At 37.3% G+C, this 24349-nt stretch overlaps 1 protein-coding gene and 1 long non-coding RNA gene across 4 annotated transcripts; one reads left to right on the top strand and one right to left on the bottom strand.

Moving 5' to 3' along the window:
- Positions 1 to 2911: 2911 nt before the first annotated feature.
- On the bottom strand, positions 2912 to 4738 carry LOC139977434 (uncharacterized). The gene is made up of 3 exons (XR_011796536.1): positions 4659 to 4738; positions 3752 to 3999; positions 2912 to 3025 (listed from the first exon to the last, which is right to left on the bottom strand). It is a non-coding gene; the product is annotated as an uncharacterized lncRNA (long non-coding RNA).
- A 9-nt stretch (positions 4739 to 4747) lies between these two features.
- On the top strand, positions 4748 to 18771 carry LOC139977433 (uncharacterized). 3 transcript variants are annotated; one of them, XM_071986765.1, is made up of 7 exons: positions 4748 to 5857; positions 9649 to 9818; positions 10131 to 10421; positions 11000 to 11200; positions 11309 to 11513; positions 13372 to 13454; positions 14643 to 18771. In XM_071986765.1, exons 3-5 carry the CDS (start codon positions 10339 to 10341, stop codon positions 11391 to 11393), a joined length of 369 nt encoding a protein of 122 aa, XP_071842866.1. In that variant the 5' UTR covers positions 4748 to 5857; positions 9649 to 9818; positions 10131 to 10338; the 3' UTR covers positions 11394 to 11513; positions 13372 to 13454; positions 14643 to 18771. The 3 variants fall into 3 exon arrangements, with proteins under 3 accessions (XP_071842866.1, XP_071842868.1, XP_071842867.1); XM_071986767.1 differs by lacking the exons at positions 4748 to 5857; positions 13372 to 13454 and having other exon boundaries at positions 7878 to 9818; XM_071986766.1 differs by lacking the exons at positions 4748 to 5857; positions 9649 to 9818 and having other exon boundaries at positions 9825 to 10421.
- Positions 18772 to 24349: the final 5578 nt, after the last annotated feature.

Here is a 24349-nt window from a genome sequence, read left to right as displayed (position 1 = left end):
AGGTTTGAATAAATGGTACCACTGTGCCACGGACACTTCAATGTCTTCCTCCATTGGCATATTTTTTTTCGCGACTCATTCGCCAACCCCAGCTTTAAAGACTGCACCACCAAACAGGGAAGTGACATTACAATATAATTCTGGTTTCATTTTGGAGACATAATTTTGCAACTTTTGATATTATAGTTCTTCAAAATAACGACAAAGTGAATATCATAAAAAAGTAATTATACTATGATCTTACTGAAATAAAAATTTGAAAGTTATAATGGGTTTTGTTATATTTATATTAATACTTATCATTTCAATTTCGACATACTCATATCGATTTTAATATACTTTTATTTGGTGGCCTTAATAAATTCACAAACTTTGTGCTAATTTGATTCACAACATTATTTTTAACGAGAATATAATTGTAGACACGAACAGTCCCGTGTTGTTCGTTCTGTAATAGCTAACTTCTAAATTTACTTATTTTCTCTTCATGTTTTTGCAGCGGTAGATATGCAGTACGAGCTGAAATCGCATTAGTTTCTTAAAATCATAAATGTTAACCCTTTGTTAGAAAATGAACAGATTTCCTATTTTTAGTAAGATTTGTTCATTCTGAAAGACAGTCTAATTACACAAAGTGTGTGTCTATGTAACTGATGGAGGTAGATATGTGTAACACGTTGAAACTCGCAATTGCTTTAATTAACCTATAACTATTATTTAAACTTTAAATTGGATAATGATCATACTTTGTATTTTACCTGATGTCGTGCAACATCCAAAAAGAGTAACAATAAAAGGATGAGGTTTCAGTCTCATCATCACCTCAAGCTCTTTCTGGAAACCGACTTCATGAATATCATTGTAATCCTCTGCCAAACAAACAAGCAATCAAAAATAAACAAGCAATTAACAAAGCAAGAAACAAGCAGGCAAAAGGAGGAAAGACAACAACAACATCAATAACAAACTAAAGAAACACAGCATGAGTTAATGTGGTGACGTGTTTGTTTAGGAAATGAAATAAAAAAAAACAACAATTGTTGCAATACTTTCTCCTTTAATGATTTCTGTCTGTTGGAGTGGCTATTATTGTGCTAACCAATTGGCTTATTGATAGTGATCGATTAGTGAAAACAAATTTAACAGGCATGTCAGCTTAATGATTAATCACTGTTTATGATACATGCGTATGGTGAAATATTTCGCCTATCAATAAGTCAATCACATATGCATATATAGTTTTATGACTATACTTTGTCCCAAGTTTACACAGTGTGTTTGATTGTTCTTGATAGTTTCAGTTTATAGTTTACATTTACGTCATAAATTGAAATAGCAATCTCAAGTCCAACACAAACCTCGGTGTCTCAATATCTCTCGGTATGATATGAGCTTCAAAACCTATATTTGGGATTCGACTTTGAACTACCCGAACTACTTTACCGGGGTTTTTGGCAAACATGAACCTTGTTTTATACGACCGGTATGAACTCAAGTTTTAAAAGATCATCAGTGCACACCAGGTGAACAGGTGAAAAGGTGTTGAAATTTTCAGTTGTCGTATGGCCACAAATCTTCTTTCTTACAGAAAACCAAGCTTTTTGTTCTGCGCCCATACAAAAGCCTATTATGACTCATAATATTTCAAGAATGAAAAACAAGGAGCAAACGTATTTTACATGTTATCACACATTCAGTTAGGGTCGACATATGACACCTTATATTCGTTTAAATGAACCGACTGTTCCTAACTTAAATGCCACCACAACGAACATGGATATCCAGTACTAAGTCACAAACTTATGTGTTTGTAGTTTCTAGTGTGACATGACACCTTTACGGTGAAAGCTGTATGGACGCTACAATCATCGAAAAAATACCAAGAAGGAATGTTGCCCCAAAGCTTAGATAATGTTGCTCTGTTATCGTTATGAACAACGTTCAACTTTGTACAATGTTCATAAGTAATAACCTGTAGTGGAATTTATTATCAACCATATTTTTGAGTGCTAAAAGGTAAACTGTTTAGTTTATGACAGTAACAAACGGTAGTACGACAGCGCCCCTGATTTGTATTGAAGCTGTTTCACTCGTGAAGGTGTCTTTCAAATGTCGCGATTCTGACCTTTTAACATTTTGACTGCAACCCTAGTGGCTACATCCGACTGGACGATACCCAGGGCTTCCGCTTGGTAAACCACGCCAAAGGACCCTTCACCTATCAAATTTTCAAGATGCAGTCGTTCACGAGGAAACTCAATGTTTACAGGAGGCGTCATAAAGAAATAAGCTGTGGAAGATTGAAAAACAAGAAAACAAATGTTTATTGAGGCCTACATAAAACTTCTCAAAATCAAGTTTCTTTCTAGAGTATAAGACGCAAAAAGGAGAGGTATCCGACCGGGAAGGATGGGGGGGGGGGGGGTGGGTTGGTTGGGTCAGGCAGTATTTGGCAGAGAAGGGATATTAAAGGAGAAGGTTTCGTGAGGCATCGAAATGGATGAACCATGGCAGTTTGTACCAATATATTTCAAAAAAAAAACTTGCGACAACAGTGAGTCTAAAAGTGGAAGGCTAATGGCTTATACTTACAATTTACGTCGATTTTGAAACCGATAGGGACCTTACCGTTATCTCAATTCATGCAGGGAGATGCTAAGGTCCTTATACGTGTAATGTTGATAGGCCTACAGGTCCCCTTGGATCACCAAGAAGACCAAATAGTTGCTTAGCGAGTGTAAGCAACTTTGCAATATTGTTAGTAAAACTTCATTGTATAACAGAGGGAAAGAGAAAAAAAAGTAATCAAAAACAAAGAGAAAGAGGAAAAGGAAATTGAACAAGCCCTCCCTCCCACTCTCATGCCCCCTCCCCCTTCCCTCCCCTTCCCATAAAAATAATAATAAATGCACGGAAAGAAAGAAAAGGAGAGAAAACTTACGGACGGGAGAGGTCTAATTCTGTATTGTATGAAGCAATCGCTGGTGAGGGAAGTTGGTCTCTCGTACAAAGAATCTCTCATATTCTATAACGGGAAATTAGTTGTCAATTGATCATTGCACAACAAAACTGTGACAAACACCGAACTCAAAAGACTTCTACATTACGCCACACGAGTTCCTCTTTCGTCTCCGGCTCCGAGTCGCGAAATCGAGAGTAGTAATAGTGGGAGACTTTCCGTTCAAATGGATCACGAATAATGCTAATACGTATGACTGTTTTATCTAACTCGTGGTTCAGGTCCATGCCTAATTCCTGTTCATATGGTATATAATAAGCGTGGGTATACAGCAAAGCTGGTGTCTCGGCTTGGGCTATTGCACTATTGATATAATTAAATTTCTGTTGAATACTTCCTTTCTCGACAATTTTAAAATCCACTAGTGTGGTTATCTCACGGAAACTGCCATTATTTCCAGCTTTAGTTAGCGACATGGCAACCAGTAACAAAGTTCTGCTTCCACACTTTGGCGGTACACTGAATACAAGTACAGGGTTACGAGCTGAATTTTTAAAGATATCCGCAGAAAATCATATTAGGCTATTTGTAACCTTACTTCGTGTTTCAATGCGCAAAACATACTTATCGAAAGTAATAATGAAGTTCTATTTTGAAAAAAACTGATAGAATGAAATGCGTCAACCCTCCCCACCCTTACCCATTATACCAATAATGCAAACAATTCCCGTATCCTAAATATCGAAATAATGAGATCGAAATGTTAACTGCATGCGTTAAAGTAGTACTAACATCATTTGGTTTTCTCCGTCTTTTCAACCACCGATTCACTGGTAGAGTAGAGGCCATGAAGAAGCAGAATCCCACTATCATCATACAAACGATAGATACCAACACTAGACAAATGATGACGATGGCTGACTTCTGGGAGGCAGGACGAGACGGTGTCAAGTCACCTTCGGTAACGTTGCCTTGGGAATTACTGGAGTTTGGTAGTGAGGCATTCATATCAGGTATAACTTCAATCAACGCAGTTTGACCTTTTATAGATAAGTAAAATCTGAATATTAACCTAGGCTATATTATAGGTAGTTTTATAGCAGGTTATTGACAAATACAATCAGTGCATTGGTACATGTCCACAACAAATATGATTGTTCATCAATATATTTATATTTTTATTCGGAGATTGTGATTTTAGTGAATAGTGAAAATCATTTGTAAGTAGATAAAGACAAGTGATATTTAAATACATACACATTTGATATTCTATGAATTGTTGTGATCCCGTAGTACCGTACGACATTGAGGGAAAGGAATACCTCGTTTATACCTCGGGGTGTCCTTAACACTTTTACAGCTAGTCATTAAAACTTCCACCCCTCTGCTTCCCCCACGACCAAGAGTAACTGTTTATATACGAATCGAAAAGGAGAGCAATTTATACATTGGTATGTATTTCAAAACATAATACACTGTTTCCCATTTATTAGGCCTACTACAATGGTATAATCTCCTCATTTTACAATCCACAAACATTTAAGATATAATATTGCTTAAGTTTGCAAACAATTTTAAATCAATGTCATCACCATATTGTTTACTTAAAATGAAGAAGAACAGTATAGAATAAGGAAATAAAAAAACGGTAAACACAAATTGTAAACAACGATAAACAATAAAAGTGACTTATTCCTACCTTGATTGCTGTCACCGTTTGTACTATGTCGTCTGGTATTGAGTGGATATTTGGATACTATGACGACGGCTTTGGACGTCATTCTGCCGGTGTGGCAGTAATGAGTGTCCGGGCGTCCGTAGGACACTTATTACTAGGAAATAGTGTCTCATTTGCGTGAATAGTGTCTCAGGGACACTTTCCCTTGCATTCTACGCCACCGTGGAAAGTGTCCGGGTTCTCTTCAAAGAGCTTTAACGTGGTTCTGTTGAGTGACAAACATTTCTGGCCCTATCTACGTTCCCTTATTACTTAAAAGGAGGTAATTTACTAGCGAAGACCAGGTTGACAATGTTATATATCGGTCAGCATGCACCCTCAAAACTCGGTTAAAGTATAACTAATACTTCGAGTGTCGACTGTTGTGGGAAGAGGCGGCAAAATGTTATTATTATCATGGAGACTACACTCCAGAGGGACGCTGTCCGCTCTATTTCGATCGTCGACTGTCAGAAGGCTGCATAATGAATGTAAAATTTATCTTCCGAACTAATTAGTCATGTCTGTCTGACTCTGCTGCTTATCAATCGTTACTACCATTAGGGTAGTTGTTTGGAAGGTCGGAATTTCTAAACGTTGGAGAAAGATCAACCATGTAGGTCGAAGGTAAATGTATTTTAACCGATACGCGGCGGCGATAGTTCCCCGCCATCCGGAGCATGGAGGTCAAATCCGGGGTCAGAGCAGGGAGTTGTTATGGGAAAACTCCCTGGTCAGAGTCAATATATTTTATTCAGTACGCGGGAAATGTGGAAATCTCCCGCTCTACGTTCTAGGTGTGACATGCGTATTTGCATTCTACTGTAAAATGTATACTGCTGTTTACTCAGTGAAGTAAGCCGAATGTGCCGTCTACGTCGTTACATGTCGCAGGCCCAAAATTTCTTAGTAGCTGCATATATGAGTTGAGACCGTTAACTTACTTAGCCCGATCTGATATTACAAGATGACTTCTCCTGACCTGGATACCGATGACGAGTAGGCCTACATTATCTTTGGAAAATATCTTTCGTCAGGACTGCACCCTGAAAAGTCTATGATAAATCTAGAAAGATCGATAAGGGGAAGATCGAAGAGTTTTAGACTGACGGGAGATGCCGATCTAGTTTACGTCGGCCCACATGGCAACGAAGATTAAAGCTTACAAGAAGGGTTTGGCGGTAAGTGTATTATTTGTTTATTTGTATAAAACTTTTAGGAATTATTTCCACTGAAGAAAATGATTCCACAGATATGCATATAACTTGAACTAAGTGCATTGGCCATTTGGGCCTTGCAGATTATAGGTAAATTTTATTATTTGTAATCACCTAAGACTAGTAAGAGTAGAACTGAAAAGTCTAAACTCTATTAGCGTTAGAGAATATCGTGATGCATTATTAGTCGGCAAGACACGAATAGTATTGGGCTACTATAGGCTAGCCTACTGTAGCATAGGAGTAGGACTTCGAGAGTTAACCCTTTTTGCAAATAATTTGCTTTATTCAAATTTAAGCCACTCCGATTGGCAATCTCTGAAATAAAGCCTACTTGGTATAATTTTTGTTACTCTGGTAGCTGCCAAAACTCCCAGATCAGCTGTCAGTTACATATCAGCTGTGTATTGTGTACCCATGCTACCATGAGTATACAAGCTTTTAATTTCAATAATGATTATGTGTTTGAAATTGCTAGGTTAAAAAAAAAAAAATCTTCAGGATAGGACTTTTCAGATTTTCTGAAAGATATGTCCTGGGATTAGTCCCCTTACTAGTTAAAACACAAGGTAGCAACTAGCAAGGGAGAGGGGGGGGGGTTCCCTGTCTTGTCCATTTGGAGGATCAATTAAATTAATGAGTGTTACTTTATTGTCTCTTTCTTTTTAGAGGTTTTCCCATATTTTTTTAATATATTGGTGCCGGGATGTGCACAGACACTGCAGCAGGTCGAATATATGCAATAGGTAATCAGTTGGCCACCTGCCCATCACTTCATTGTCAGAAGGTTAGCTGTGTTGGCTAATAATGTTCGTTGTGGCTATTCGCACGAACGTAATCGTGCGAATACAATTGACTATTTGCACACATGTAACTTGATCAATCAGCGCTTGTGGTTGATGTAACCAATGAACTGTCCTGATATGTGCTGGCCGGGAGGGGTGAACAGGACATCGATGGACAATAACACAGCAGTGCATGACAATGGAACAGGAATTTGATAACTTTGGGGATTTCCAGGGTTATGTTCAAAAGGATATCTGCGGATACTTTATCTATTTTTGTAATGAAGGATTCCAAAACCGTTGAAACAGCAAACAAGCGACTAGATGAAGTAAATTCATCATATTCCTTACGCATTTTAAGAAAGTTTGCAACAAATCTTTTCTGAAATATTCCAACAAAATCTTTAATTATTACTCCGAATTTTCCCAGAATTGATCACATCTCTGATTTCTCTCATATTTTACAGATTTGGCTATTGATTTTGAAAAAGATAACCATTTTTGGAGAATCAGCAAATTTTCATCGACCAAAATCTTGAGGGGAGGGGCGAGGGGGGCAAATCGACCGTGCACACCCAACACTGGTGTTGGGGCCATGGTTTACCTTCCCCGCCTACTCAATACGAACACGTTCGTGCGAATATAAATGTTTATTGGCAGTGCTTTTCTAATCACTACATGGCTACTTATACCCACATACACGTTCGTGCGAATAACAATCCTTATTGGTACGCCTTCGTGTGCGTAGTCACTGTCTATATAAGCACGAGCATGTTCGTGCGAATATCGATGCTTATTGGTACGTCAACGTAACAATAGCGGTTGTTATTGGCACGTGCACGTGCCAATAGACACGACCAATAATGTTTAATAAGTTTAATGGGCCTTTCTGCTGGTGATATTTTAATTATGCAAACATGTACATGGTTATGGTATGAATATTCATTAAACATTCTTCTACAGTAATTAAGGTTGTTAATATATGCACAAAACAATGTTGCAATTAAATTAGTGCAGGTTAAACCATGGAGCTATAAACCTGGGATTATAGCTCCATGGTTAAACCAAGTTTATATCAATATATTAAATTTGCAATGTATTATCACATGTAAAAACTGCTAGGTGATATACTGTAGTATTGCTAGAATAGTGACCAGAATGGACCTAAAAAACTAATATAGGCCTAGTGTAATCTCTTTGACAAATTTGAGGGTGGGTGCACGAATAATTTCTATTCAGGAGGATAGCTGGTTGTTGAGAGAAACAATTGAAAAAAGAGCAAATAAAAATGCACAACAATTTGCTTTCGTTTTATCCCACATGTTATCATGAACTTATTTGACCAAATGATAGGAGTATTTTGGTATAAGACCCTAATTTGAAAGAAAGGGATCTGAGAAGGTGGCTAAATCAATAGAAATATCAGGTTCATTTCAATTTCTGTAAGAGTCCTTGTAGGACACGAGTGGTGACAATTTCACCACCTAAGTATTATTTTTATCTGCATTTCAGCAGGAGGCACATGTACACCTGATTTTGATGGAATCTGCAATGGAAGTTGTGTAACATGTTTTTTTTTTCAAATACCTATCCTAGCTCATAGGCCTTACATGTTAATGGAATACATATGGACCACCTTATGCGTTCAGCTTATTAATGCTAGGCCTGGGTCGAATACTGTTCACAAGCAGCACAGTTATCACTAAATCACTTTGTTTTTTGTCATCTAAAAGCAATATTTGTTTGCATGATTGTAACTGCAAAGTCATTCACCATATGCATATCAAGTTATCAACCGATGCTTAAAGTTTGCATCCCTTTGTTGGCCAGTGCAAGAGTATAAGGAGTATGTGTGGAGATTGCCCAGAGAATGAAAGATCTAGCTCATTCATTTGTTCTTAAAGTTATAATTTACTAAGCATATATTAAAGATGATCATGATGGTGGTACATTCAGTAGACTTAATGACTCGCAGTACTGTCGGGAATTTTCATGTACTGCAGCCATAAACACAAATTTCGCTAAGAACACATTTTGGTATTTTTTTTAGCTGCGTATAATTAAAGCAACAGGAAAACCTTTACATAGGACTTCATAATTATCTGATATGAATTTCAAAATGAAAAGAAAACTGAATTGTGATATGAAGCAAGAATGACACATGAACATAACAGAGTTCAGTAGTTGAATTGTTGTCATAAAGAAGTATCCGAGAAAATGTCCTAAGTACGTACATTCATATGCAGTTCATAACTAAAGTACCAACAGAGCCATAGCCTTTTGTCCAAAATTCATCCCCAATGAACCCATATGCTTATTTCAACATCTATTTAAGTAAATCTTGCTACTTGGTTAATAACCAAGAAGTCTTTCCTTCCATACTGTAACTCTACAGTGTGTATTTCTGTCATTAATATAAAAAATTCTGCAAATTCCCTTCAAAGATTAATTTGTAACATTTCTAAATGCTTACAATATATAGATACCAAAGTATACGTTGTATCAATGTAAGCTTCCTACATCAGTTAGGTGTAACCCTGTCATCTCACTGACAGATTCCAAGGCAATTTTCTGACTAACTATCAATCACTCATCCAGGTACTTATACATCTGTTCCCCCCCCCACCCCACATTCAAAGGTGATGAAAATGGTTACCAGGCCTATGATAGTCCCTAGTGACAATTACCATCTAGATTGTCAGCTAGATCACTGCATGTGACTTGCATCTCACTTCAGAGATTTCCCATTGGACTTCCATATAACAGCTGGGTTTGACAAGTCAGTAAGTAATAGGTTTGGTAATGAAGAAAAAAATTGGTAACAGAGTCTTCCAGTGTGAGTTACAATAAAAAATAAAAAAACAATTGAATGTTTAGCATTTTACAAAACTCAGATATAAATCACTTGAACATCAGTTCGTATGATTAGATTGTGTATGGTTCTGAATGCCATTTTACTTCTTTTTTTAGATGGGTGTGGATATGATTGCATGGACCCCTTCCAAAGACCATCAATGGAAATGAGTACATCATATAAACCCTATGTGACTATTTTTCAAAATGGCCAGAGGCTGTTGCTACATGTACAGAAACAAAACAGCAAAAACTGTTGCAAACTTTCTGTTTGAAACCATGGCCAGGTAAATATCCATCTACTTTTGTTTCTACTTTACATGGAATTACTTATGCAGACCTGCATTTGCACTGTTTTAACTGTGACCCAGAAAGCGGCCAAATGGTTACAGGAATTTATAGAAGTTGTTTCTTAAGTTAATGTCAATGAAATGTTAGTGGGATATGGTCAGTGCTTTTAACTTACTTTTTTTTTTAAATCAGTGCTGAAATGATTTCCTGATTAAACCATGTAGCCATTCTGCAGATGCCAGTAGTTCATTACATTACTCGTAATCAATACTTTAACAATAGTTATTTAAATGTTTCCATTTATTTAGATTTGGGTGCATGAAAATTGTCATCTCAGACCAGAGAGGAGAATTTGTTAATGCTCTGAACAAGTCCCTGTTTGACATGATAGGGGTAGACCACAGAGAATCCTCTAGCTACCACCCACAGACCAATGGGCTTGATGAAAGATTCAACCAAACTCTGCAAAGGTCACTCATCAAGGTTGTCAATGAAAACCAACATGACTGAGATGAAATGCTGTCTTCAATTCTCATGGGGTACCATACAGCCAAACATGGTTCAATAGGTCTTTCACCTTTTGCTGTGATGTTTGGAAGGTTTGTAATAATTTAAACCTGCCATTGCTGAATAGAGATTTACATTTGCTAAGGCCATATACAGAGAAAAAGCAATCAGGGATACGAGAGTTTGGACAAATCTTGCATAGCTACACCAGTCCTCTGTACGATAAAATCTAATTTGACACATCCCAGGTCCTGGAAAAAATGCTAAATAGAGGACCATCAATAACCCAATTTAAGTTACAATATCTAAACAAATAAATATTAACCCTGTATATGGTACACTCTGCAGCAAGTACAAAATATGAACATTCATTAAACTGTAAATGCATGCCCATTAACTTAAAAGATACATGCAATTAATGCCACTGACATTGGTTTTGTTTTTCATATACTATATATTTATCATAATTGACTGGTATGCAAGTTGGACCTATAACAGCACAGAACATACATAAGGGTTTTATATTTGTGCTGGTTTGAGTATGTGATGTGACTCAAATTTCTGGTTCAATGGTCTTAATAGTGAAAATAAAATATATAAAAATTTATTTATTCTTCAGTCAACAAAGTGTTGTGAATAATTGAATGTTAATTTATCTTCATATATCCAGAGAGCCATTGCGACCAGTCGACATTGAAGACTCCATTGTCCAACCAGAAGCTCCTACTACAGACTGCAGCGATGCACAGTGGGAGAGGGTTTTTCAACTCATGTCACAGTCGCGGGACATAATCAAAGGTGTTGTGAGAGAAAATATTGGCAAAGCCCAAGAACGGCAAAAAAAGAATTTGGATAATAGGCTCCAAAAAAGGTAATTATATAATGCTATGTTGTACATTGAAGTTGTAGTTAAATGAATGGCAACATATGCATTGTATTATGATGTTTACGTATATCTGCTGGATTTTATTTTATTCAGAGCTTCGAAGTTGGTTCCAGTGTTCTCGTACGGAATGCTAGAAAGGATGCCCGAAGAGGAGGGAAGCTCGAAAACTCTTGGCTAATTGGGCCGTATGAAGTGAAGGCTGTGAATGAGAAAGTACTGTACACACTTATTAACAGTACCACAGGCCTTCCTCAGAAGAAGAAATTCAATTCAATTTTACTTAAAGAATTTTGCACAAGTAAGATTTCTTTGCAGTATTTTTTTTTTGGGGGGGTGGGGGAGGAGGAGGATTGGCATGATTCCTCCAGAATTTCCTTAAAAATAATCAGCAACTTAATCAGTTCTGAGTATTTGCTGGCTTATGTGAGGGTAAAGTGCTGTAGCTGTCTTCACACAATAAATCAGTTTCGACTTAATGGCCTAACAAATTAACCATTATTGCCAACAATAATAAAGACGGAAATAAGTTAATTAGAAGAAAACTTCAGTTTCCTGACAATTGTTTTCAGAAATTAAATTTCATTTGTTTTAGGTTTGAGAAGATAATTATATGTGATGTCAGTTTGAAACTCTGCAATTTAATGTTCAACTTCTGAAGAGCAGCTTTCCTGGCTTTGATAATAATCGTAACCTATTCATTCATGCTGGCGTGTGTGTGCGTGTCTTTGTACCGCCCACATTGTAAAAATCGAAGCTTAGATTGATCCCATAGTTTGTGCAAGCGTATTGTATTGTTTGAGGTCAAAGGTCATTCGGGTCAAATTGTGAAACCTTGTAAACATGGTATCTCAATATCGGAAGCTTGGGCAGATCTTGTACTTGGTAAGATAGTGCATAACATTGAGTAAAAGAAACTGTTTGATTTTGTCGGAGGTCATAAAGGTCATTTGAAGTAAAAAAATGCCAAACAGTTACCTCACTCCCCTCTAACCTGTCCCTACACTAACGCACCTTCCTAAACATAATATCTCAGAAGCTTGGAACGATCGCATATTTGGTATGTAATTGTACCACATTGAGTACAGAAGCCTAATGTTGTGGGGGGAGGTCATAGGCGTACGGGACCATATTTTAGTTTGGGAGGGCAGAAAGTTTTGTGCCCGAAAGTTCCTGTGACACTATCTAAGCGGAGCGCCACCATCGGTTGGCGTGTAGCGTACAAGAAAATTGTTGGCAAAAAAAGCCTCTCAGATTGCTGGAAACGGCACATCTGAGGCCTTGCAAGTTGCATATAAACATTTTTTATTTTATGATCTCACATTTTAGAAATTTACACTTCCCCAACAATTTGGCAAATTAGAAGAAGAAAAAATGGTTACATCACTTTGAAGAGGAAAAATAGGACAGTATATTTTTTAAGCTCATATTTAGTTACCATATTTATTATTTTAACACAGTACTCAGCTACCTCCAGAAAAACATACATTGTTCAACGACACGTAGGCGGGATAATGTCGCTGTGTCGGGTGAGACTGCAATTTGTCTCACAAAACAGTATAAAATGTAACAAAGAATATGATAAACCTGTACTTTTAGGCTTGTAGGCACTCCCCCCCCCCCCCACCATCCATTCCATCAAAAAGAAAATGTTTCTTATATACACTCATGTCGGAGATGTCCAGGTATACAGTTGACTAGTTAGAAAAAAAATTGATCACGCAAAAAGCGTGGTAGCCCAGGTGAGCTGTGCTTACGGTGGTGTTACACGGAAATATTCGGGCATCATGATGCTAAATAAAGAAAATCAATGAATTGTCGGGCAAAAATTTGAAAAAGATTTGGGCAAGCTACTGCATATTTATATATATATATATATACATATATATATATATATATATACATACATATATATATATATATATATATATATACATATATATATATATATATATATATATATATATATATACATACATATATATATATATAGTTTCTCCTCTTAGGCTGCCCAAATTTTTCAGGACTTTTGCCCGAATTTCTTGTCCTCTGGAAATTTGTTTTTTAAGACTCCCCCCCCCCCCAGGCCTATTTTTACAATTCATGGTTAAGTAAGTTTCCAGTGTGCTATGATTGTGTTCTTTGCTTTGATTCAACAGAGATCTGTTTGCAACAGTTTTTCTTCAAGTTCCACGAAGCAGTTGTATGACCAATTGAAGAAACTCAAAAAGTTTGAAGTACAGTAAGTGTTAAATATTTCATTAGAGTGGGATTATATGCACTCCATAATCATGCAGTTACTGATACCAACCTCAGTGGTATACATTGGCAGTTACAAGCAAAATTTTGTAGTGCTTAAGCAACTCTCAAAATTCAAGCAGAAACAAATATTGATTAATATTAATGATAAAGGTGCTCTACCTGTTACCTATCATCATCGCTCGGCCAAACGCTTTTAGATGTTTCGCTACTTGTTGCAAACTTTTGTCGTGCTATATAGTAATAATATGTATACTTTCAATGGTTAAGCACTGCATTTAAAGGAACTTTTTATTGAAAAATGGGATCCAGTCCTTCTGGTCATATCATTGTTTGTAAGTTTATCGCCCTAAGCCTTGCCTTGTCATGAATTTTACTTTCTGTGATTGAGTGCTTGAACTGTTGGCCCGTCCTGCCAGAAAATTTGAATCTAACACTGACTTACGTCGAGACGTGACCTTAGTGCTGCACATAGGTCACACTTGATCAGATCTCACTCTAAGCTTGGCCTTGATACAATACACAGGAATGCGTACAGACTTCAATAGGCTATCAACTTGCCTTACTGTATATCTGAATGCTCGCATGCTCAAGGAGGATCAGATCCCACACTTGGGGATTCAAGTTGCTATACTCTGAATAATCGCATGCTTAAGGAGGATCAAGCAGACCCCACAAATGAGGTGATCAACTTGCTAGTCTGAATCTCACATGCTCAAGTAGGACGAGACGTACAAGGGCGATCAACTTGCTATAGTTTGCATTCTCGCATGCTCAAGGATGATCAGACCCTACAATTTGGGTGATCAACGTCCTATAGTATAAATTATTGCATGGTTAAGGAGGATCAGACCCACAAGGGCGAACAACACGCTAGTCTGAATGTACTCCATACATGTTCACAGTGGATCAGACCCACAATCGGGGGATCAATTTGCTACAGTCTGAATGCTCGCATGCTCATGGAGGATCAGATCTGCATTTGTGGCAATAAACAATATTGCTAGTCTGAATGCTTCACCTTGTTATTACCGAATGCTGCAACATACATTAATTTGAAGTACCCATTCGTAATGATTGCTGAAATCATGTTTTCACAGTAATATTTACTTTCTATTTAATTTCTGTAACTTTGAAGCAATGCTTACTATTCATGCGTCCTTTTCTGCAGGCTGAGTTACCTCAATGACGTTCTTGTCTCTCATGCTGTGGACCATCTCTACCACCTTGTCACAGGTTGCACCGAAACAGAAGTTGAAGCAGCCTGTAGTCAACTGCGCAAAAGCTTACCAAAGTAATGATCCTGATGCACAATTATCTTTTCAATATGATATGTGGTGTAAACATGCATTTTTTTAGCTTGAATGTGGTTACTTATTAACTTCTCTATTCAGTCAATAATTTTAAACTTTTATGTATAGGTATAGGTTGGTGCCAAGGGTCAGAGCATTTCACCAGGATAGGAAGGGAGGCTATCCAAGCTGAATATGATGAGGTTGGAGATAATCAGGTGTTTGAGTATAACAACCAGTGGTTAAGACAAGAACTTGATAATTTATGATAAAAAGGTTTCTTTCATGCATATCGTTATTGTTTGTCCCCCCACCCCCACTGATAGACAATTCCAGAAAAAAATCCCGCTTAAAGTTTAAGTATGTTTATATGTGCAAGATAGATTAAAAACAGCAAGCAACAAGAAAAACAAAGCATAAATGCCGTCAGATAGCACTTTTTGGAACCGGCAATAAGTGTCCTTGTATTAAGCAATATTTAATTCACACATTCCCTCTGTTCAAACCACACTAGATTGGTTTCAATTCAATTCATAACCCCCCCCCCCTCACACACACACTTCCTCCCCCTCCATGTATATCAAAGGGTCTGTTTTTCTCCCCCTGGCAAGGAGGAAAATGTGCACACAATTAGTATACTGAATAGGATTAGTATTTCTATTATCTTATAATGCATTTAGTAATGGCATTGTAAGGTTGAATCAAGAGCAATGTTCCCAGAGATCTCCAGTCAGAATGATGGTATAAGTAAGTCCTGGGATTGTTTTTGTTGATTGTGAAGTTCAAAGGACTCTAGGGTGACAAAATTGTAACAAAAGTCTCACATAACAAGCATATATTTTACCACACGTAGAAATTAAGTTGTTCTGTTGGTAGTTGTAATCTATAAATTCATGTGTCACATCCAGGACAGTAAATGGCAGTTAGTTCGTCTTTCTTCAGGTAAATGGAATTTTTACATTCACCATCTAATTTTTTAAATTCTGTTCTGCTATGCTTTGCTTTGGTCACACGAATAGGTACTAATTAACAGAAAACTGGCTAAAACAAGCAGAACAATTATCTTTCCAAGATGAGGGAAGCCAGCTCACTTGATATAGCATACATTCATTGTTAGTTCTAAGCATAAACTTAGAGTCGTGACGGTATGGGTTAGAAAAAAATGATTTGTCATATTGCGTCATCTCAATATCAATGCTTAATTTGTTTGCTGATTTAATAAACCTATGCGTTAATACTTGTGTGTGCGGTATGACACCTGGCTTCAAACACGCTATCTCTAGAAGGGAAGCTTGGAAAATGTAAGATTTGGTATGTATGTGAATCATATTGATTATATCCTGTATTTTTTGGGTGGATGTCAAAGGGTAAACAGGGTTCAAGTTGTGAAAACCTTGTAAAAATTATAAGTTCAAGAAAGGAAGCTGAACAGATATCATATTTAGTCTGTAAGTATACCACATGGCTAAAAGAGGCCTTTGTTATTGTGGAGATTAACAGTGGTCAAATTTTGTAAACCTTTAAAACTTGATATCTCAAGATGAGGAAGCTGGAAGAAATCTCATATTTACTGTAGTATGTATCACATTGAGTGAGTACAAGCAGGCTATCAGTGGTCATTTGTGTCAGCATCTGTCATTGTGAATATACTGTTTGTCACTTCTTGCTGTATTACTAAGATCAAGTGTGTCAGTATGTCCCATTCATATGAAATGATACTCATGTTGGATCATAGAAACCACAGTCTGGTTTATGCATACATGCTACTTGACAGCTGTCCTCATATGCCATTCAAGTATATCAAGGCAAGTAACAACTGGGATATAGTTTCTTTATCTGTGATGCATTATGTAGTTGTTGCAACTGAATAAGCGTTTTCGTAGAAAAGGTCTTGTATCATGTAAGTTAACTAAAATCTCAATTAAAGATGCAGAAGTACAACGTACTCATCATACAGTATATCTAGGTGTTTGTATTGATGACAAACTAAGTTTCACTGGTCATATAAGCAGAATACTTAAACGGGTGTACTTCATAGTCTCAACTCTATCGTATATAGTTCCATATTTTCATGTTGATGTAATCAAAAGAGTTTTTACTGCCAATATCTTACCACACCTAATATATGCTGTTTCTGCTTGGTATCACTTTTTACTAATTAAAGATAATAAGAGAATTTTTTTTTTTTAAAGTATTGTTCTAGAATTTTTAATATAGATTTTAACTTTCTTATGAGTACTGTAAACAATGCTGCTAAAAATGATTCATTAGAAGTGTAAATTGCATACAGAGAAATGACAGACATTCTTTGCATACCGAACTTAACTCTCTACTTCGAGAAACTACTAGGTATAATCTGAGAAACAAAGCAATAACACCAAAATTCAGAATTAATGTGTATAGATAGTTTTATAGTTGTATTTATCTTGCTGCTATTTTATTTACAAAATGGTAATCTGGATAATTTATTGTAGACAGCTGCACTTGTACGTTTTGTATATATATATATATATGTGTGTATATGTATGCGTGTATGTATGTGTGTATGTATGTATGTATGTATGTATGTATGTATGTGTATGTATGTGTATTTTTATTTTCAGTGTTGACTGGCCTTGGATGCTCCCCAGTAAAGGATTCAGGTGATTATACTGTTGACTGTGTCAAGACCAAACTTTTAGTGCAAAGAATATTTATTTAATGTCAAAGGAAAAGGTGGGCCAAATATGTAGACAAAAGCAAGAGAAATGTTAACTGATACCAAGTTGTGTGAATTGTGTACAAATATGATTTTACTGGCTTCAGCTTGCATTTCCCAATTAGCCCTAATTGATTTTTTTTCTGTTCCAACATTGGAACAATAGTCATTGAGATACTTTGACTAACACTAAACAATCTGAGTGTAGTAGAACTGGTTCTCACACAGCCTCCTTTCCCAGTATTTATGTTAAGCCTGATACTTAGTGTGACCAGCAGCATGTCATTTGAAGGTAGTCTGTATAGGCCCCAAAGTTGTATTGTGACATCAAGAAGTACTTTCCTTGAGGTCTTTATAATCTCCAAATTTTTCTCAGACATTTTAAAAGAACATGCAAAAGGACAGAATGTCCCAGTGAGGTCAATTTCCTACAGGTGGTACAAAAACAGTTTAATAATTTTGACCATAGGTGACCATATTTTAGTATCTGGCATATTTGAAGCCAATGCAACATAACTTTCAGCTGATTTTTGTTGAAAATAAATGATATAGCTTAGAGGCCTTTATGCCCATTAACAATACATCGTAGCAACGTTTTTGGTGTTAATCAATACCAGTTGTGCATGGTGAGATATTCGTTTGGAAATACCTTCTAATGAATAATGCACTGCCTGACTGTGCAGGCAATATATCATGATTCGATTGACATGGCATGAACACACGAAAACACCTTACACAAACCCTCTGCTCCTATACCATATGATTTTATATTGCTTCCCAAGTACCATTTCCAACCAGCTAGGCATTGCCCAATCTTAAAATATATCACATGAAAAGGAATTCCCAAGTATTTTCACCATAGTTCACATTCACAGCCTGTCGATAATTGGATTAACAGTAGTCTACCTTGAATTGATTGCCTGACCAACAAATACTGCTAGGCTACAACTGTGGACGCCAAAGCATGGTTTACTTTGATTTATGTAACCTTTTTTTCCATGTGAATGTCATTTTGTCTTGAGATCCCCAAGATTTCAAAAGTTACTAGATGTGAGGCTATCTGTTATTGTCAATGGTTGTCAAGCATTAGTATTAAAAGTAGAAGGGAAATCGGATGATTTTTTATAAAACAAAGTATTTGAAACAGCTTGTACTAAAAATAAAGAAACAGATACAGTCGTTCTATGTCACAATAGACGTAGGATGTTGCACGAGTCTTGCAGCACTTTTGTCATTTTATAGAAATGTATTTATCTTATGCAGCAGAGAACATGAAGGAGAATTAAATTTGCAATAAATTTTAAATTAAATTGATATTTCCATTCATTTGTGTCTGTCCAAATAGTATCATGCAAGAAATCATTAATGACCATATATTTCAGCCGTTCATCATGTAGTGAAATTGGTCTAAAGTTCCTCTATAAATCCTGCCATTAAGAAATGCAATTAAGATGAAAAGGCGTACTCCAAAGAAGCCTTGCAGTCCTGATGTTTTTGCACTACGTTTCCATGCAGAAGAGCTTGTAGGACACATTTATCCGTGCTATTCTCTCATCCTGTCCGCGCGGACAGAAAATCACCACACACGGACGTTTTTTCCTAGTTAATAGTGTCCGTCCGGACAGATAATACTGTCCGCCGGACACAATTCCCCCCGAGAAAGTTGTCCTACGGACACAATTCCCGTGGAATAGTGTCCGTGAGACGCCCGGACACTATTCCCTGTCACACCAGCAGTCTGACCGGGCGCAGACGTCATGTTTGCCTGGTTGGACAGGAAGGGTTGTTGGGTTGCTTGAATTCGTGGCTGGAGGGTTGACGACTGAAGTGAAACCGGCAGATGGTGCTGTTGGAAGAGTGTTGTTGGTGTCCGTATTATTCAGTGACGGACCGTGTGATAAAGTGGTGGGTACGTTTCTTGGCGATGGTGTTTTTACCACTGAAAGAGATTCAATGTGAATGAAATCAATTAAGTCATGCCTGATGTAGTGAAGAACACTGTCTTAAGGCATATTTTGTGACATTATTAAATAGACAAGCCAACTACGACATGTGCAAAATAATACTTCAGTAAGCGCATTTGAAAGTACCGTTTTTTTTGTATGGCCAACAGAAATTCAAACTGAATAATAACATCTCAACCAAACCAACTGACAATATGAATATCAGCAACAGCAACGAAAACAACAACACCCCCGGTTCCTACGCCCTTGATATTTCGTTTTGTTTCGTGGTATAAGAAGGTATTCTCTCCGTGACCATTAGAGAAAGCTTTTATTCTGATCGATTTGAAACATTATACTTGCATGAATTACCAATATGTGTTATTGTCTTTCCGTTTTATGTTTTATGAATCCTAGCTAGGTCCTAGTATCTCTCCCGGGGACTTACTATAACGATGATATGTAATACGCAGGAAAACATAAAACTAGGGCACGTCATGATATGCACTTGGAGTATGATAGGCTACGTTAGCTACACATGAGTGATGACATTCCGGAAGCTATCTATGTCAGAATACTTTTCATCACCGATGTCGTAATGACAGGATTTTTCTGTCAATTTATAAGACAAACTGACAAGCTATATCCTGAGTATGTTAATTCACTTCACTTTAGGCTTTTGTACTTCAGTATATGTCAATATGACTGTTATCGTTAGGGTACGTAAAGAATAAAATATACTTATTGAGCTATAGTTTCTGTACAAATGAATAATTACTGGCACTCTCCAGCTTTTTTCAGAGGACGCTTTCGGTTGTAATGCGCATGATGTGTTACCGCTATTTACATGTCACTGAACCACTCTAGGCCTACCATTGATCGCAGAAAAGCGCTTACAAGCACTGCATGTACGCAGGATGTTACTTAAATAAGTTATTAAGATTTGAAACTACGCCAAATGGTTTAAAAGATCGATAACGAACGAAATTGTGTAAACATCACTAACCTACTCATGGTACCGTTATGAGCTGCAGTAACTGCATCTTGTTAAGTTTCGCGGAACTAGATTGGACCCACATGAGAGAATCCTTTGATAATTTTGTATCGGATTAGAGTGCCCCATTAAATGCAAACTCCAAGAACTCCACGCACTCAAACATTTTGAAAACAAGCATATTAATAAATTGAAAGTTTTCGACATTAATTAACTGTTCTCTGTCATATGTTATACCGAATATATATTGCTCTAAATTATATTTCCCGTGAATGAGGTGTTATTCTCACCTCCATGACTTTCAAAATATTCCTGGAAATCATCGATCCAATCAATCCCCACAACCCAGTGACAGTGGGACCGGGAAAAGGAAGGACCCAATAAACCATGGCTTCGCGCATGTTAAAGGCTTGCAAAGAGCTAACAATAACTTACCATGACTTGAAACCCACGTATGTTTACTTATTCAGGTCAACCCTATAATGACCCTTAACATAAGTACAAAGCACCAACCTGATACCATTCGTGTTGAAACGAAAAATCCTTCAGAATAATTGCTCCATCCGGCTGGATTACCAGCGGAAACAGCGACGGCGTACGTCGTCGTCTCTCGAAGCCCAGTGAGTAAGATCTCTTAGGTAGCTGGGAACTGCTTCAATACCATTGTCACTCTCCCAATCTTACGGTATACAATCTTAAACATAGTCGTTGGATTACCACCGGTTACAACCGGACTGCCCACGTGCAATATTATAGAGGTAAGGGTCACACTTGACGAGGTAACAGATAAGGGGGTTAATGGAGGTCCTGGAAATGAAAAAAAAGATAAGAGAAGGTAATCAATGATAAAATATATGACCTTTGTAAGAGAGATCCACAAACAGGTTTTCTATAGAACCTATATAGAAAACTATATAGGACCGGGAGGGGGACGTCCACATGTACCCCATTGGTCTTCAAAATATTGGGGAAACACCCCAACCGTCCCGACGTCTCGAACCCTTCAAAGGAGACTGGGAAAAATATTTCATAAAAACAATTATTCATTTGAAGTTGTTGTCATTTCAATGGAAGTCCTATTTTGCCTTAAAAAAATACTGCAATTGTACACAACCTTTTACAACTTGTGTATCATGCTCATAAACAAATTGGATCGACTTTTTATGGAAAGTTACAATCTGCGAAAATTCATCAATAACCCCCCCCCCCCCCCCAACTCCAACCACCCGCTACGAAGAAGCGATTTAAAATGTCGCCAGGATGCTTACAAAAGGGGGTTTGAGTCCTTGTAGCGCCTCACATATATGAGGGTCTGGCGGCTTCTCACACCCCCTTCTCGAAAAGTATCGAATTGAATATCAAGAATCGCTAGTACACCAATAAATGTTGCCAATCCTATACCATTAGTATTCAAAATAATATCACAGTTAATTGAATGCCAAGACTCCCTAGTACACCTATAAATGTTACTAATCTTATACTATATATTGCTCAAAATAATATCACAGTTAATTCAATACCAAGACTCCCTAGTACACCAATAAATGTTGCTAATCCTATACTATATATTACTCAAAATAATATCACAGTTAATTGAAGTATCGAATTGTGGACATGAAAAGTTGCATTTTGAGGCATATTTAGGCAATAAATGATAGGTCTATGCTAGTATCATTAGGCATTAAGGAAGGGTTATGCTTTTACAGAGCTTTTAAATTTTGTGGAACATTGCAAAATAGAAGGATGAAAATGGGTTGCACCCCCATGCCATTGGATCTGCCCCTGTAGAGGATTAAACGGACGTGATATGAAGGGCAATACCCTCTACTAAATTTTTCCCTAAAAGAGAGTCTAAATATCTCACCGTGTCATGTATCAGTGACATCTACATGTATGTATTTTTCATCTCATCGCTCCGATAGGGAGGATGATCTATTGCGTCGGTTGGACATTGGTGCCTATTGCCTTAGCAACGTTTGTCATGGTAAACGTTAACATTCCTGGATAGTGAATCTCACCCCTTCTCGGAAAGTATCGAGTTGAACGTCAAGACTCCTTAGTACACCAATAAATGTTGCTAATCCTATACTATATATTCCTCAAAATAATATCACAGTTAATTGAATGTCATGAATCCTTAGTACACCAATAAATGTTGCTAATTCTATACTATATATTACTCAAAATATTATAACAGTTAAGTAAATGTCAAGACTCCCTTGTACACCAATAAATGTTGCTAATCCTAAAACTATATATTACACAAAATAATATCGCAGTTAATTGAAGTATCGAATTGTGGGCATGAAAAGTTGAATTTTGAGGCATATTTAGGCAATAAATTATGGGTCTATGCTCGTACATTTAGGCGTTAACGAAGCGTTATGCTTACACATGCATTTAGATTTTGTGGAACATTGCAAAATCGAAGGGTGGAGAAGGGGTTGTACCCCCATGCCATTGGATCTGCTCCTGTAGAGGATTAAACGGACGTGATTTGAAGGGCAATACCCTCTACTAAATATTTGTATGTCTAGGTGTGAAAATGAACTATATTGGCACAGGTTTTGTTTATTTATAAAATAACAAGATGCAGTAGATGCCTTCCTATCTGTCAAGGTCTAAAGTAAACTAAATTTAGGAAAGGCAAACAATTCATATCAGAAATTGATAAGTATTGAACTTTGAATCTCGACGACGTAAAACAATAATATTCTTGAACCTACTCTCTTCAATAATATGTACTAAAGTCCACCAGTCTAAAAATTATGTCAATGACGTGGCAAAGAACGATGAATAGGTGATAGAAAGGGACTCGGGCCATTTTTATGCCATCGAGGTTGGAACATATAACAAGAATTTGCAAAACTCTTCTTAGGTTTCATCTAAATTACAATATTTGTTGTTTTGTGCGTGAAGAGGATATGAATGATTATATAAGCCTTTATAATACTTGGGCATACACACATCCTATCCATACGATATATACAAGCAACATGGGGTTCTGACAAGAACCTCATGAATTAAACGGTTAGTAAGAACATTGGGGTCACTTGTTCGAGCTTCAATCAAACATGTACTGGTCCGTTTCATTCACCTCAGTCGGTGCTCCATGGAAATTTATATTGGGTGAGAAGGAAGGGGTGGGAAGGGGGGGGTTAGTCCTTCAGGAGTCACGGCAATAATAATTACCGTGCAAACGAATTTTTAGTGTTTAAGGTAAGTGGAAATAGTGGCCAGCGAATGTTCTGCACTCATGGGATTTCCCTTAAAGAGAAACTAAACACCTCACGTTTCACGGATCAGTGACATCTACATGTATGTATTTTCATCTCATCGCTCCGATAGGGAGGATGATCTATTGCGTCGGTTGGACATTGGTGCCTATTGCCTTAGCAACGTTTGTCATAGTAAAGGTTTACATTCGTGGATAGTGAGTCTCGCTGTGGTCAGCCATGGTGGGGTGACCGATTGTGACCGGAATATCATATCCGGGAGGGGTAAAACGCTGTCCGTCTGTGGTTGTGTGCCTGTTATACACCTGTAACCTTGTTTCATGAAGTTATGTCAAACGGCCAGGCCGATTTTTTAAATTTTCGGAACTTGATGGGAACTTGTGTTTCGCCAACCCTCAGAACGAAAGGTCAAGTAATCAAAGGTCGATTAAGTGAAGAGTGATTTTATGCTACGGCTCCACGTGGAAATATTGGATGAATGTGCAACCGTCACAGGTTCATAAGGAATGTCAAGATCTATCAAAACATGTAGCCGTGGTAACTCAGGTCAAAGGTCAAACGTTTATTTTGACTCTATTGTTGTGTGAAGAACTCCTCCTAGACGGCTGGGCCAATTTTCTTTAAACTTGATAGGACCCAACACTTGTTTGGTACGGGGAGGGGGGGGGGGGGCAGGACCAGACCAATACTTAGTTGCGTGGTATACATGTCACCA

Source organism: Apostichopus japonicus, chromosome 12 (genome assembly GCF_037975245.1).
Source record: "Apostichopus japonicus isolate 1M-3 chromosome 12, ASM3797524v1, whole genome shotgun sequence".
Classification (NCBI taxonomy): Eukaryota; Metazoa; Echinodermata; class Holothuroidea; order Aspidochirotida; family Stichopodidae; genus Apostichopus; species Apostichopus japonicus.
This window is presented reverse-complemented; position numbering and strand designations above follow the sequence as displayed.